The sequence below is a fragment of the Schistocerca gregaria genome, chromosome 8, assembly GCF_023897955.1.
Source record: "Schistocerca gregaria isolate iqSchGreg1 chromosome 8, iqSchGreg1.2, whole genome shotgun sequence".
Taxonomy (NCBI): domain Eukaryota; kingdom Metazoa; phylum Arthropoda; class Insecta; order Orthoptera; family Acrididae; genus Schistocerca; species Schistocerca gregaria.
In genome coordinates this window covers 420,248,436-420,264,871 of record NC_064927.1, presented here as the reverse complement: position 1 = coordinate 420,264,871, position 16,436 = coordinate 420,248,436, and the positions used below count along the sequence as shown (strand labels likewise).

The 16,436-nt window shown below is 39.5% G+C and overlaps 1 protein-coding gene across 1 annotated transcript in view; it reads right to left on the bottom strand.

Moving 5' to 3' along the window:
* The window catches only part of LOC126284571 (CD2 antigen cytoplasmic tail-binding protein 2 homolog), an 88,504-nt gene that overhangs the window by 27,761 nt on the left and 44,307 nt on the right, over positions 1 to 16,436 (bottom strand). The window contains exons 4-5 of the mRNA XM_049983589.1: positions 15,608 to 15,755; positions 1,140 to 1,315 (exon numbers count right to left, since the gene is read on the bottom strand). Coding sequence (XP_049839546.1) covers positions 1,140 to 1,315; positions 15,608 to 15,755 — 324 coding nt within the window. The remainder of the gene's footprint in view (positions 1 to 1,139; positions 1,316 to 15,607; positions 15,756 to 16,436) is intronic.

The following is a 16,436-nucleotide window of genomic DNA, read 5'->3' as shown; positions in this document are numbered from 1 at the left end:
AAAAAAAAAAAAAAAAAAAAAAAAAAAAAAAAAACCGGTGTTGGACTCAATTAGCACAAGGTATGCTTGGCAATAATAGTGAATCAGCAAAGGTCAAGATTATCACACTTCAAACACAGATATTAATCATACATTGTAGTGTAGACTTCACTTGCCATCCTGGGGTCGTAGTGCCAAAATATGATGGACAGATCCAAAGTGTTACAAATTCCCCTGAAAAGAAGTGTTGATGAATTTCCATTTTACATTCTATTTGACATCACTAAATAGGAAAGCAGTCAATTAAGAACTTGTTAATAATTTTTATAGCACTTGTGTTTCAGTCTGTTTTCTCACAAATCTATTTTGCCCACTGTCCATTATCTCACAAATTTAAGTTTAGTATAGGATGACTTAATCTGATGTAATTTCAGTTGCTTATTTGCATTTGGCCTGACTGTCTTATCACTATGGCAGGGAACTGCATCTAACAACATTACAGAAGCTGTGCTATTGGAGAACTATTTTTCAGCTGTACAGATATCCCTAATAAGTCCAAACACTTCAGAAGTGATTCTTCAGCTTCATTCTGTCGTTTGATATTTACTGACATGTCTCAGTATTTCCTATATTTCAGTGTCACATAATCCTCATTGATTTCAATCAGTTTATCATCACTTTCTGCATTCATTGTATGCTGAGAATAAGGGCACTGATTTAGTACAAGCTGTATTACTGCTTGCACAAGTTTCTCACTAGAACTGACTTGAGCACAGATACCTGTGGATGCAAGTGTTTATGTGTGGGATACAACAACTTGCCAACCACTTCAACACTTAAGATAGTGACCATCATGAATATGTTTGAAAAGCTAGTGTATGGTAAAAAGAGTACTTCAGTCATTTTCATTACACATATTGCAATCTCTGTTTCTAAAGCAAAGGGGTGACTCAAATGTTGCAGTATGAATGTTGGTTTTAGCACAAAGACAAATCTTACATACATTACCCTCTACAGACTCAGTATTTCCTAACGCACTAAACCCCAGCAATATATTTAAAAAAGTATGCTATATGATTTGATTACTGAAGCATCTTAGTAAACTGAGAGGGGCAAATAAAGCCATTTTATTACATAAAGGAGACAACATTTATCCTTACAATGGAGGTTATGTGCTCATAGCTCTCTTGGTAGATATCCATGTTGCCTGTCTCTGACAACAGCTGATTCGCCATTGCTGTGAGATCTGTCACATGCTGACTGTTGCCAGAATCATCCTGCAGACCTGCTTTTTTCCGGCGCCACCGCTCAGATGCCGACATTGTCTTATTGCCTCCTGTAAAGCAAAATACAACACATTTTATATAACCTTAAAAATTTCGAAAATAAGTTAGTATTCACTATTTCTTTCAAACTAAATGCACAAATTAAAAATCAATAAAAGAAAAGTGAGAGGGGGGGGGGGGGGCGGATATTAAAAGATCTTGGGTACACTGTCCCCTACGACATTAAAGTATGGGCATACTAAACTGTGAGTAACTTCAAAATTATGCTACTGTCTGCAAAAATAAAACACTCAAGTTTAGATAATGATTTCAAAATTGGTGCCAGATAATGTTGTTCCTGAAAAAGGTTGTGATAAAATTGAAGCTAAAAGTGGTAATGAGTGCAAAGTATTTTACAAAGAATACTGACATTAAAATGCAACTGCAAAAAAAGGTAAAATTGTTTGGTTTTAATAACGCATGAAACATTTCTAATCTGATGACTAGCTGTACCAGAAACAATGTATGTGTTTAACTCTGAGCTAAATTTGACAAAGGTCTAAGTAAAAATTCTCCAACCTTCAAAAAAATGGCAGCATAATTTTGATAGGAGTGAAAACATGTGTAAAAATGAACTATCAGCTTTCTTATGAAACTTATCACAATGGCACAAATTTTAAAATTTACTGTTATTTCTGTACCAAACTTTGTTCCTCAGGTACAACCTACCACATTGGTCTTGCGCAAACGAAAAAATTGGATTAACCAACAAACAACTAAAACACATTTATGCCATGAAGAAGTCATTTCACTAAACATGACATGCACCTATATCAGCATCAAAATAGGGGGCTTTCCTCAGACAAATCAGGTTCTACAGAAAATATTCCAATTAAATGAAACTAAAAGCAAGTCTGTACTTATGCTAGGTGGTCCTCCAATGGGAAATTACTAAAGAACATGAATTCCTGCAGAAACAGACCCAACTATGACAGAAGCCTCATCAACAAAATACAGTCATACAAATCTATATAAGAGGTAAAAAACTGCTGTCTGTAACAAGAGAGCTGATAATATTACAAAGATAAATGTAAATAACAATGTAGTAAACACCAACTCACATTAAATGAAGTGAGTACAAGTGTGCTTAGAATGTCAAACCAAAATGAAAGCACAAACCTGTCACAAAAAGAAACTTACAATTTAAATTACCTAAACAGGAATTTAAGGAGATGGGACCTGCATAAACTGAAAAAAACAGAGATTGTACAGAGTTTCAGAGAGAGCATAAGGGAACAGCTGACAGGAATGGGGCAAAGAAATACAGTAGAAGAAGAATGGGTAGCTTTGAGGGATGAAATAGAGAAGGCAGTAGAGGATCAAATAGGTAAAAAGACGAGGGCTAGTAGAAACCCTTGGGTAATAGAAGAAATATTGAATTTAATTGATGAAACGAGAAAATATAAAAATGCAGTAAATGAAGCAGGCAAAAACGAATACAAACGTCTCAAAAATTATATCGACAAGAAGTGCAAAATGGCTAAGCAGGCATGGCTAGAGGACAAAACGTAAGGATGTAGAGGCGTATCTCACTAGGGGTAAGATAGATACTGCATACAGGAAAATTAGAGACCTTTCAAGAAAGGAGAACCACTTGCATGAATATCAAAAGCTTTGATGGAAACCCAGTTCTAAGCAAAGAAGAGAAAGTAGAAAGGTGCAAGGAGTATATAGAGGGTCTATACAAGGGTGATGCACTTGAGGACAATATTATGGAAATGGAAGAGTATGTACATGAAGATGAAATGGGAGAAATGATATAGCGTGAAGAGTTTGACAGAGCACTGAAAAACCTGAGTCGAAACAAGCCCTGGGCGTAGACAACATTCCATTAGAACTACTGACGGCCTTGGGAGAGCCAGTCCTGACAAAACTCTACCATCTGGTGAGCAAGATGTATGAGACAGACGAAATACCCTCAGACTTCAAGAAGAATATAACTATTCCAATCCCAAAGAAAGCAGGTGTTGACAGATGTGAAAATTACCGAACTATCAGTTTAATAAGTCACGGCTGCAGAATACTAACTCGAATTCTTTACAGACGAATGGAAAAACTGATAGAAGCCGACCTCGAGGAAGATCAGTTTGGATTCCGTAGAAATGTTGGATCACATGGGGCAATACTGATCCTACGACTTATCTTAGAAGAAAGATTAAGGAAAGGCAAAGCTATGTTTCTAGCATTTGTAGACTTAGAGAAAGCTTTTGACTATGTTGACTGGAATACTCTCTTTCAAATTCTGAAGGTGGTAGGGGTAAAGTACAGAGAGCGAAACGCTATTTACAGAAAGCAGATGGCAGTTGTAAGAGTCGAGGGGTATGAAAGGGAAGCTGTGGTTGGGAAGGGAGTGAGACAGGGTTGTAGCCTATCCCCGATGTTATTCAATCTGTATATTGAGCAAGCAATAAAGGAAACAAAAGAAAAGTTTGGGGTAGGTATTAAAAATCATGGAGAAGAAATAAAAACTTTGTGGTTTGCTGATGATATTTTCATTCTGTCAGAGACAGCAAAGGACTTGGAAGAGCAGTTGAATGGAATGGACAGTGTCTTGAAAGGAGGATATCAGATGAACATCAACAAAAGCAAAACGAGGATAATGGAATGTAGTCGAATTAAATCAGGTGATGCTGTGTGAATTAGATTAGAAAATGAGACACTTAAAGCAGTGAAGGAGTTTTGCTATTTGGGGAGCAAAATAACTGATGATGTTGGAAATAGAGAGGATATAAAATGTAGACTGACAATGGCAAGCAAAGCATTTCTGAAGAAGAAAAATTTGTTAACATTGAGTATAGATTTAAATGTCAGGAAGTCGTTTCTGAAAGTATTTGTATGGAGTGTAGCCATGTATCAAAGTAAAACATGGACGATAAATGGCTTAGACAAGAAGAGAATTGAAGCTTTCAAAATGTGGTGCTACAGAAGAATGCTGAAGATTAGATGGGTTGATCACGTAACTAATGAGGAGGTATTGAATAGAATTGAGGAGAAGAGAAGTTTGTGGCACAACTTGACTAGAAGAAGGGATCGGTTGGTAGGACATGTTCTGAGACATCGAGGGATCACCAATTTAGTACTGGAGAGCAGCGGGGAGGGCAAAAATCATAGAGGGAGACCAAGAGACGAATACACTAAGCAGATTCAGAAGGATGTAGGCTGCAGTAGGTACTGGGAGATGAAGAAGCTTTCACAGGATAGAGTAGCATGGAGAGCTGCATCAAACCAGTCTCAGGACTGAAGACCAGAACAAACAAACGTTTCCGGATGTCTGACTCAGCTTTCATTACATGTTATCAGAATATACAGTCAACACATAACAAGCAATTGGAAGCTGAAGCCTACTTGTCAGCCACTAGTTTCAAGATTGATGTTATTTGTTTCTCTCAGTACTGACTCCCAACTGAAAACGTCTTGTTCATTAACTTTTCAAATTATGCAGTTGGAGGCAGTTTTTAAAGCTCCAATAGGAGGAGTAGGGACGTTGTTTCCTAAAAGTTATCTATGAGGGCACAGAATTCAGCAACAAAACTGGCCACTTACATATTGATAAACACTTTTAATATTGTGCTTTGAGATCAAGCAGCTCAATGTACTAACTGTCTGTATGTACTGTATGACTGATGTCAACATATACCAGTTTCCAAATGGGCTAGAGAGTCTAATGATTTTTACAAATACAAAGGTAGGCAGATCATACTGTGTGGTGATTTTAATATAAATTTTGCAAATATTTCATGCACAATGTGTAATGTCATAAATCTCTTTTCCATCACTATGGAAAACGGGGCGAAGAATTCAGTGAGGATAACACGCAATTCAAGCACTTGTACAGATGCAGTTTACCTGGAGTCAGAACCTTTCTTTTATAAATGCCTTGAAGTGTTTCAATTATCATACTGACCAGGTTTGTTTAAGACAACAAATGGCAAGTCACCATCTGCTTCCATCTCAAGAATGCAAATCCAAGGCTCTATCAGTAGCAACAGGTTTAAAAATGTACTTCAGTCTAAGTTCTGGGATATTGTTATGAAGGAACATGATGATCAGTAAACTTTACTATTCCTTTAAATGAAGTGACATCATTTCCATACTACCTTCACTGCAAAATGAGTCAAGGTACAACATTCAGGCAAGATAACTTGTAATGGTTGAATTAGGAAGGGTATAAGAATATCACATAAGACTAGTAGGTCATTCTAAACAAAGTATACTGCAGAGGGTCCTGCTTTCTGCATGCATTTTAAACAGTACAAAAAGGTCCTCCATAAATTAATATCTGAGGCAAAACATCTAACAAATAAAGCCTGTATAGATAATTCAAATAACAATTGTGAAGCATGTACGTTAACTGCCACAAAAACTTCGCAAACCAATCTCAAACAGAAAACACCAGAATCTCTCCAATATAATGGTCAACAAATAATGCACATCAAACCTGTTCACGTCATATTTATTAAATATTTTTGAAGTATAGTTAGCAGTCTTTCAGTTGATTGCTCTCAACAGACAAAATCTCTCTCTACAATATGCATAAGATTTTTCACATTACTTTTTCTACCACCCAATTATTTGGGAATGGGTAATTATTAGGAACACAAAAAATTACTCCACGTGTGGCCTTAATGGTTTACTCAGATACATAACAAAACAGCTTCACGATGAAACAGTAAAACCACTATGTAATATAACCAGATGTGTTAAGAACCCTGGCACAGTCCTTCAGCCAATCAAAACCTACAAGGCAGCTCCATTACACTAGGAGGTAAACATGATGTCAATAACCATCAACTGATTTTCCTCCATCCAACTGCATCCAAACCAATAGAAAATAATATGTATACTTGATTTACGTCCTTTCCTGAAGGGGCTCCCTATTTACAACACAACTGTTTGGCTTCTAGAGAAATAAATCCACCAACGAGGCTCTCAATTTATTTACTGATCACATAATACTGCATTCAATGAAATACATGTTGCAACTGGATCTTTTATTGATTTTGGAAAGGCCTTTGATCTAATTTATCACATCCCACTCATATGCAAACAGGATGCTTATGGTATAAGAGAAATCTGCAATCAGTGGTTTCACTCATATCTAAACAGATGGCAGCTCGTAACAATAATACTATATGATAGATAAACAACTCATTCAGATATAGTATCAAAACAAATAATTAAAGACATAAAGGTAACAACTCACTGAGTAACAGAGGAGCTGAGTCGTCTGACTAGACTCTGGAGCTTAGCTAGACTATGGTGAGAGGTTGTGTAAGGTAGGGTGGGAAAATGGAGAACAGAGAGAGGGAGCACAAGAGATGGTCAGTGAAGGGCAGCTGATGGGTGAGAGGGAGAGGCAGTAAGTTAATGGGACACGAGTGTGGGACGGAGAAGCAGCAGGTGCATGGGACAGGATTGCTGTGTAGGCTCTGCACAGGTGAGCTCGTGCAGTGCATAGTGCCATGGAGGAGTGGATTTGGAAGGGCAGACAGCACTGAAGAAGGGTGTGGGTGCAGGATGAGTGAAGTTAGAGACTTGAGGTAGGGGTGCAGAGATGGAGCTAGGGGGCTAATGGAGATTTAGATTTACGCCCAGATAATTACAGGATCGATGTGTTGCAATGACGATGCCTATTTATATAACTCTTCACAGAAAAACAACTGCCCAAAGAAGGGCAGCATTACTGGTCACAAGTTTTGTTTTATCGGAGGTGAGTGTACAGAAATACTGAAAAACCTGAAATGGCATACACTCTAAGATAGTCATCAATTATCTCATAAAGACCTACTTACAGAGCTATAAGAACCCAAATTAAACAAAGAATTTAGCGACATCCTTCATCACACTGTGCATTACTCTCGCAGGGACCATGAAGACAAGATTAGATTAATAGCAGCATGCAGAATGGCATTTTAGCAGCCATTCTTCCCATGCTCCATATCTGATTGGAACAGAAGACTCTAAAGTGTACTACAATGCCAAGTACCCACTGCCATGAACTTCACAGAGGTTTGCACAGTATGTATGTAGATTTAGTTTCAAGCACATCCATGAGCAATACAATCACCACACCTGCTACTAATACAGCAGAAGATTCCCAAAAACAATGTATACTCTGTCTATTGCTGAATGTATCCCACAATATTATGTTCATAATTTTTTATTTATAAATATCATAAGTATACACAAATTAGTGCTGATGCTGCCAATGCCTCATCAGAACCATGTGCACATAGAAACTTGCTGATGGTTTTAATGGCTAGTAGGGGGACCTTTGCGATACCTATCTCAGTCCCAACATTACTAGTGATAGAACACTACAGGAAACCTATATGACCCTACAAAGAATATGTGAAAGAACTTGCTCCTCTTCCTGCAGCAATGTACATTTATGTCTGGAGGAACAAATCATTCCCAGTGATTGGAAAAATGCATAGGTCATTCCCATTTGCAAGGAGCATCACCGAACATACACACAAACCTGAAATCACTGATCAGTCTGCTGTATTTTCTTGAAAACATTTCATGATAATGTATTATTATATTTCTAGAGAGCAAAAATATCCTCTGTAAGAAACAACATGGATCAAGTGAAATTCGGCTTGCTCGGCTTGTCCACAAGACCAAGAAGACAGTAAATACTGACACACAGGTTGACACTAGAAGGCATTCAATACAGTTTCCTTCTCATCCCATCCAATAAGTTTCCCCTAACCTAAGTTTCTGGGTAACTTTTCCAAACTCTCCCCATTTCCTAAACCCCATCAGTCATTTTAATTCATCCCTCTTCCTTCCCTTCAACCCCCATCCCAGAAAAAGGAGCCAGTGGCACCAAAAGCTTGCACATTTCTTTAACCTGTATGTGCCACTGCTTGGTGAGAAGACATTTTTATCTATCCAGTTATACTACATTTTCAAAAATTAATAGATATTCACATATTTTTATGTTGATGAGAGGCCACAAAATATAACATGGAACCTGGGGAGAAACAAGTTCTTATACTGGCCACTGGGAGAGACAGTTCCTGTGTTCTAACACAGTGGCTGTCTCTGCTGCATGTTGTCTGCGAGCTGCACACCTTGCCTGTGTTGTGGCTGCCTCGATTGGCAATGCCGCTATCAGCCCACATACGTTCAGCATTCTTATTGCTATCTCTATTCTACACAGCATGATGTGCGGTCTCCACACACCGAAGGTGCAGGAAGAGCTATGTATCATGCTGGTAGATTGTGTGTAGTGTCAAAAAAATTTATGTTGGAAGAGCTAGACAACAGTGTAAAATTCCATCAAAAAGTGTGTAACAACAATGGAAATTTCTGGGTGGAATAATAAGTAAAATGAAGTAAAGGCAACAACTTACCTATAGCTGACTGACATGTGGCACACAGAAACACACAGCAGTAAACAGTTTTTATACTAGCAAACCTGCTGCCTCCTTCCGAGTCACTAGTCACTTGCTCCCAGCCCCTCTCCCTGCCTACTCTTCCGTCTCCCTCTACCTACCCCACCCGACACTACCCCCACCACAATTAGTCAGAGTTCCAAAAAATAACAATGGTACTGTTAATCAAGCCAGGAGTGGAGAGTGGAGTGGAGGGGGAGGGAGGGGGTGGGGGTTTACTCTAGCTTATTAAAGGATAATTCTAAAATCAAGCAAGTTTCCTTTCTTTTGTGCATGCCCGTTGACAACTCAACACTTCTACTTTCCAGTCAGTGATATTCTTTAATCCAAAAGCATTTACATTATACAAGAACTTTCATGCAATGTTTATGTTTAAATGTTCATTCGATATATGAAATAAAGATATTTACTTTCTGAATAATGTGGAAATTACTGTAATGAGGGCAGGTCCATTATATATGTCAATCAAAGATACAAGTGCGGATTAAAGAGGGGCGGGTAGTGTTGGTGGAGGGGGTGATCGCCCCCCACCCCCCCAAGAGTTGAAGCTAAATTGAAAATCAAATGGTCTTGGTCAGTGGATTTAGTCATTCAATTCGGTACTCCCCAAGCCGCATTACTTTGTGTGCCTGAGAGAATGTACCAGTGACTTGTGCTCCCCTTCCTGTTCGAATTGAGAGTGCCAAATACCAGCAAGGCTTCCCCACCTGCCACAGCAGCACATGCTTGGCATTTCTCTAAGGACGCTATCACGTTTGCCCCCAATGTTGTCATTGCTACTATTGTTAGCCTGCTTGCCCAGAATTCAGGAGCATATCTAAAGAGTTTGCTGTGTGTTAACAATTATATAAAAGAAGTTACTCAATTGGGTTGTAAAACTTTTTTTCTCTACAATAAAACACATTTTTGCAAATGTTTTATGTTTTAAAGTATCAAAACAGCTTAAAACAGTAGTTTTTTCATAGACATTTAAGGGGAGGACCCCTGCGTCTTCTTTCTCTTCTAAGCAACTGCCCCCATCCACAAAACTTCATTAATTCACCCCTGCAAAGACATATTCAGGATTCACATATTACACACAACAAGTAGTCATATGGATCAAGGAAAGGAAAAAAAAGCAGCACTTTCAAAAGGATAGCTACTCACTGTAGGTAAAAATCAAATATCAAGTAAATGTATAGTTGTGCGGAATACAATAAATTTATTTGTATCTCGAAAATATGTTAATGATTCTTCTACAAAAGGAAAATCTCATTTTGTTCTAAAAGTGCTTTTAATGTTCAAGTCGGGGAGTAAAATGGCAGATAAGCATGAAGAGGTGACTAATGGAAATTTTTCATGGTAATTATTTGAGCTATTACTGTTCACTTCAGATGCATGCATTATGCAGTACTGCAGTTTGTCTGAATTATTGTCTTTTTTATGTCACGAGGCTGTGACAGAAATCAATACCCAGGCTTCACAACAGCTCTGTTACTCTGCTTGATATTGCTATTTTGAAATTTTATAGTTTTCAAACTACTTGTCATGCTGATGTAATCTTTAATACAACCTTTTGCACACTGGCTAACTATAGTCAGCTGTCTCAACTGCATCTGAACCATCACACAAGACCATTCACAACTGAAACTGCTCCACTGGCACTGGCTCCTCTCCTATATCTACATCTAAACTCAGCAAACCACCGTGAAGTGCATGGCAGAGGGTATTGTACCCAGTTGCAGTATATTCCTCGAGTCGTCATTTAAAGCTGGTTCTTGAAACTTTGTTAGTAGACCTTCTCAAGAGTCAGCCACTTCAGTTTCTCCAGCATCTCTGTGACACACACACACACACACACAGGTCAAATAAATCTGTGAGCATTCATGCTCCCCTTATCTGTATGTGTTCAATATCTTCTGCTAGTCCTCTCTGGTAGGGGTTCCATATAGTTGAGATATAATCTAGAATGGGTCACCTGAATAATTTGTAAGCAATCTCCTTTGGAGGCTGATCGCACTTCCTGCATATTCAACTAACAAACCGAAGTCTACCACACGATTCATCCACAACTGAACCTATGTGATCATTCCCTTTCAAATCCCTACAAAGTGGTACATCCAAGTATTCATGTGACTCACTGATATTATAGTCATAGGATACTATGTTTTTTCCTTGTTAAGTGCACAATTTCTACACATTTACAGCACACTGCCAATCTTTGCACCTCTTTGAAATATCAGGATGTGACTGAAAATTTACGCAGTCTCTTTCAGACAGTGGTTCATTATCGATAACTGCACCATCTGCAAAAAGTTTGATGCTATTACGAATATTGTACGCAAGGTCATCAATAAATAACATGAACAGCAAGGGTCGTAACGCACTCCCAAGGGGCACACCCAAAGTTACTTCAATGTCTGACAATGACTCTTGGTCCCAGATAACATGCTGTCTCCTTCCTACCAAAAAATTCTCAATCCAGACACAAATTTCATTTCATATCCCGTCTGATCGTAGTTTCGACAATATGCGTAGGTGTGGTAATGAGTCAAATACTTTTCAGAAATGAAGAAATACTGCATCTACCTGACTGCCTTGATCAAAAGCTTTCAGTATGGGAGTAAAGTGAGAGTTGGGTTCCACATGATCAGTACTTACAGAATCCAAGCTGGTTGTTATGGAGGAGGTCATTCTGTTCGAGATACCTCATTATGTTTGAGATCAGAATATGTTCTAAGATTCTACAACAAATCAATGTCAAGGATACTGGACATTAGGTTTATGGATCACTTCTACTATCTTCTTGTAGATGGGTGTGACTTGTGCTTTCATCCAAGAAATGGGCACAATTTTTTGTTCGAGGGATCTATGAAAGATTATAGTCAGAAGAAGGGCTAACTCAGCTGCAAATTAAGTATAGAATCTGACAGGGATTCCACTGGGCCCTGGAGCTATGTTCAATTTTAATGACTTCAGTTTTTTCTCAATACCACTGGCAGTAATAGTTATTTCACTCATATTTGCAGTGGCAGGAATATTAAACTGGGACAATTCCCCTGTGTTTTCCTTTGTAAAAAAAACATTTGAAAACAAAATTAACATTTCACCTTCTGCTTTCCTACTCTCAATTGCAGTTCCTGTCTGATTAGCTTGGGACTGGATATTAACTTTGGTGCCACCAACAGCCTTTACATACAACCAGAATACAGTGTCATCTGCACTGATAGGGGCCATGATTATGCATGACTCTATTATCATTGATCTTCATGTATTGCAGTCATTCAAATCATTATTTAAATTGATAAACTAGTCTCACTCCAGTTTGTTTCCCATACATGGTCACTTGCGGAATCAGTTTCATTTTCAGAGACAGCTGCGAGCAAATATGTAATAGTGTGCGACCCACCTCAAACACAAAATATATAAGCTAGTGTAAATCACGAACACACATTAACCTATCCAGCCTTAACAGATAGCTGGTTGCTCTCCTCAGTAAGAGGTGACACGGTAGCGAAAGTAAATACACGAGACCATACATATCCTGAACCAAGATGTCAACTTGACAATCATTGCAAACTCTCTACCTACAGCTGTTACTCCAGGAACCTATTATAAACCACATTTTAAAATACTGAGTGGACAGAGTGAGTGAAATCACACTGGATGGTCCATAGCTGCTTTTACTGCCTTACCACATTAATTCACATGCTACTGTCAACACTTAACCAAAAATAACACTGAATATGTATCACAATGTTCGTACAGATTGACTCTGCCCTTTACAAGTCTTTTCTTTCTTCATCCAATATGTAGAAAGCCTACTGAATCACAGGAGACCATTCTGTTGAAGGCAGTAGTTTCAGAAAATGAACATCATATCTCCCTCGTTTGGTGAACACACAATTTGATACAAACTACTGTAAAATGTAGACCTTAGTAGATGTGTCACTCCTTTCCAAAGTCCTCTTTTTGCCCCACTTCCAAATTCCATCATGCAGGACTTGTTAAAGGCCTTCTCTCCTCCTCCCGGTCCCAAAAGTGGAAACACTTTTTCACCACCAACCCTACCGATCAGACTCAACCAAGGACCAGTGTTGACCCGTGCCTGACTCAGTTCACTCCTTCATCCAACCGTGATCCGCTCCCACTGTCCCCAAATCTTCCCCTGTTAACTTTCCAGAATTTCTTAACCTCGAACCTTGCCTCAGTCTCAGAATCATTCCCCAAATCTCTCAACATGCAAACTAGCCTTATATTTGCAGAAAGAACTGCAATCCACCACTTAAACTGATCCCAACCTTTTAATGCTATCTTCTGACAAAATTCCACAACTGTTGTTTTGAACCACAAGGCTTACCTGGCAGAAGGACTCCACCAGCTGTCAGATTCATCCACTTACAAACCCTGCCACACTGACCCCATTACAGAGGTCAAGCAGGATCTCCAGTCTCTCCTCAAATCCTTACGCTCATCCCAAAACCTCTCCCCGGTGACCATCTCTCTCCTCACTCCAACCACTGCCTGCACTGTAGCCTTCTACAAGCTTCCTAAAGTCCTGAAACCCAACCACCCAGGACACCCCATTTGTGGCTGGTTACTGTGCCCCCACAGAGAGAATCTCTGCTCTTGTAGACCAACACCTTAAGCCTATGAGCCGCAATCTACCTTCAATCATTTTTTCAACTGATTATTCACAGTTCCTGTTCCTTTAACATAGGATGCTCCGCTTGTCACTATTGATGGCACCTCTTTTTACACTGACATACCTAATAATCATCGCCTTACTGCTATTGAACACTGCCTTTCAAACACCCGGTGGAATCCAAACCAACAATTTCCTCCCTAATCACCGTTACCAACTATATTCTCACCCACAATTACCTCTCCTTTGAAGGCATTACCTATCAACAAATCCGGGGTACATCTATGGGCACTCGTATTACACCATCCTATGCCAATTTATTCCTGGGTCATCTGGAGGAATCCTTCCTAAACACCCATAACTCCAAACCCGTACTCTGACTAAGATTCATTAATGACATCTTCATGATCTGGATCGAGGGTGAGAACATCCAATCCACATTCCCCCATTCACTTGGTCCTACTCAACCAAACAAGCCACCATCCTCGATACTTAACTCCATCTCAAAGATGGTCAAATCAGTATCTCTGTCCATATCAAACCTACCAACCCCCAGGAATGCATCCACTTTGACACCTGCCACCCATTCCGTACCAAGAAGTCTCTTCCATACAGCCTATCCACTTGTGGGTGTTGCATCTGCAGTGACAAGCAGTTCCTCTCAAAACATACCAAGGGCATCAGTGAGGCCTTCACAGACTGTAATAACCCTCCCAACCTTGTACAGAAACAGATCTCCCATGCCTTATCTCTCCAGCCACCCACCACCTACCAAATTACTACTGTCGAGCCACAGAGAAGCAATCCCCTCATGACTCATTCCCACCCACAACTGGGGCAACTGAATCACATTCTCCATCGGGGTTTCAACACCCTCTCGTTGTGCCCTCATATGAAGAGCATCATACCCACTACTTTTCCCACCCCTCCCACAGCGATATTTGCTGCCCATCAGACCTACACAATATCCTTGCCCATCTCTACACAACTCCTGGTCCCAACCCCTTGCAGCAGAGCTCATATCCCTGTAATAGACCTGGATGCAAGACCTATCCCATACACCTCCCACCACCACCACCATCTACAAGAGTCCAATCACAACCAACTATCACATCAAAGGCAAGGCACCCGTGGAACCAGTTATATGATCTATAGCCTAATCTCCAACCAATGTGTTGCATTTTATGGGGGCATGACAACCAACAAGCTGTCTGTCCACAAGAATGGCCTCTGATAGACTGTGGCCAAGGAACAATTGGACCACCATGTGGCTGAGCACGCTGCCCAACACAACTTTCTTCATTTCCATGTCATTTTGATTCTTCCAACCAACACCAGCTTTTCTGAATTGTACAGGTGGGAAGTCTCCCTGCAATATATATCCTATGTTCCTGTAACCCTCCTGGCCTCAACCTTCATTAGTCGTTATCTTTACCCGTCTAGCCCCTTCCTTGCTCTCTTTCCAGCACTACAAAGTCACCCAATGCACCCGCAGTCTTTTTACTTCTGTCCTTTTCTGCTAACCCCCATCCCAACTGCACCTAGCTGCCCTTCCTCTCCCCACCTGTATGCTCCCACAAACAGCACTTTACTGTGCTCCCCCCCCCCCCCCCCCCCCACACTCACCACCACCACAGCTTCCTCCTTACTCCATCACCCCGTTGCCTCTCCTATCATGCACTGCTGCTCACAGTCTGACTTTAACAGCCAGAGACTGTGTGTGTGTGTGTGTGTGTGTGTGTGTGTGTGTGTGTGTGTGTGTGTGTGTGTGGCCTAGTTGGACGAAAGCTCACTTCCTGAAACTTTGTTGTGCCTATCTGAGACTCAGCCTCTCCACTATATGGTGAGTAGCAAATATCCTTTTTGTAATATTGTTACATTCAATCCTGGATTTTCCATTGTTTGATTAGACCTTACCTTAAAAATTTTGTACATAAAATAACTTTCAAAATTCAATGGTTCATCACAATACTTAACACTGCACACACACACAAATATGGTAAAAAGCTTATATTTCTTGCGTATTATCTTAAAAAAAATGCTTTCTTACATTAAGCACACAAACTGCTATTGTTAACTGTTGCTAATGTGCACAAGAAATCGGCAAAATATACCAACACACTAAACAGTTCATGGTTTTGATCTAGACTCCTTTGAAGTTCACAGTAATTGGCTAAGTTATACTACCTCATAACATAAACTCCAGAATAATACAAATTACATTTAAATAAACTTGTCTTCATTCTTACAAACCTATGTTTCGGAGCTTCACTTACCCAATCTTCTCAGTGACTTGGCAACTGTCTCTCCAGGTTTCATATACTCTAGCATTTTCCGATAAACCGGAATCTGATCAAATGCTACACTGGATACATCACTGTCACTCTCAGGCTCTGCTTCTGCAGGCTTGTCTGCCTCTTTTATCTGCAAGTAGGATGATTATCAAAACCAAGACAAAGGGGAATATTTTTTCTGATGGAAAAAAAAGAACACATATAATTTATGTTTCAGTCTAGTTGCTCATTTTAATTGAAATTGTAAACATGTAATTAAAATGTGCAACTGAACCTGAAAAAAATGAGAATTATTTTAAATCTGAATACACCTGCTGATTCTCTCAGGACGAATATGTTGGCTATAGGGACAAAACACAAAGTTGGTAAAACGATGGTTATTATACATTGTATGGCGATGAAAAAACAATTTATAAAAGCTATGTTGATTTTAAATAATGGCAACTCCAGGCAGGAATCTCAACAACGTAGGGAAAGACAGACTGCTACTTACTCTGAAGAAGACACGTTAAGTTGCAGACAGGTACAATTGAAAGACACTTGCATAACGCTTTTTGCCACAGCCTTCGTCGGCAAAAGAGAAACACGCACCAGTCATACACACAAGCAAGCAAATTTCATGCAAACAAGACTGCCATTTTCGGCAGCTCAGACTGGAATTCCCAGTTTGATTTTAGTATTAATTAATTAATTGTTTAAAATTTTTTGAAAACCTGCTAAACTGTCCAGAACCAGTGAATAAATTCCGAGTACAGCAAACTAATAACCCCAAACCTAACTCTAAAGAAACTGACAAAATTGAAATGACTAA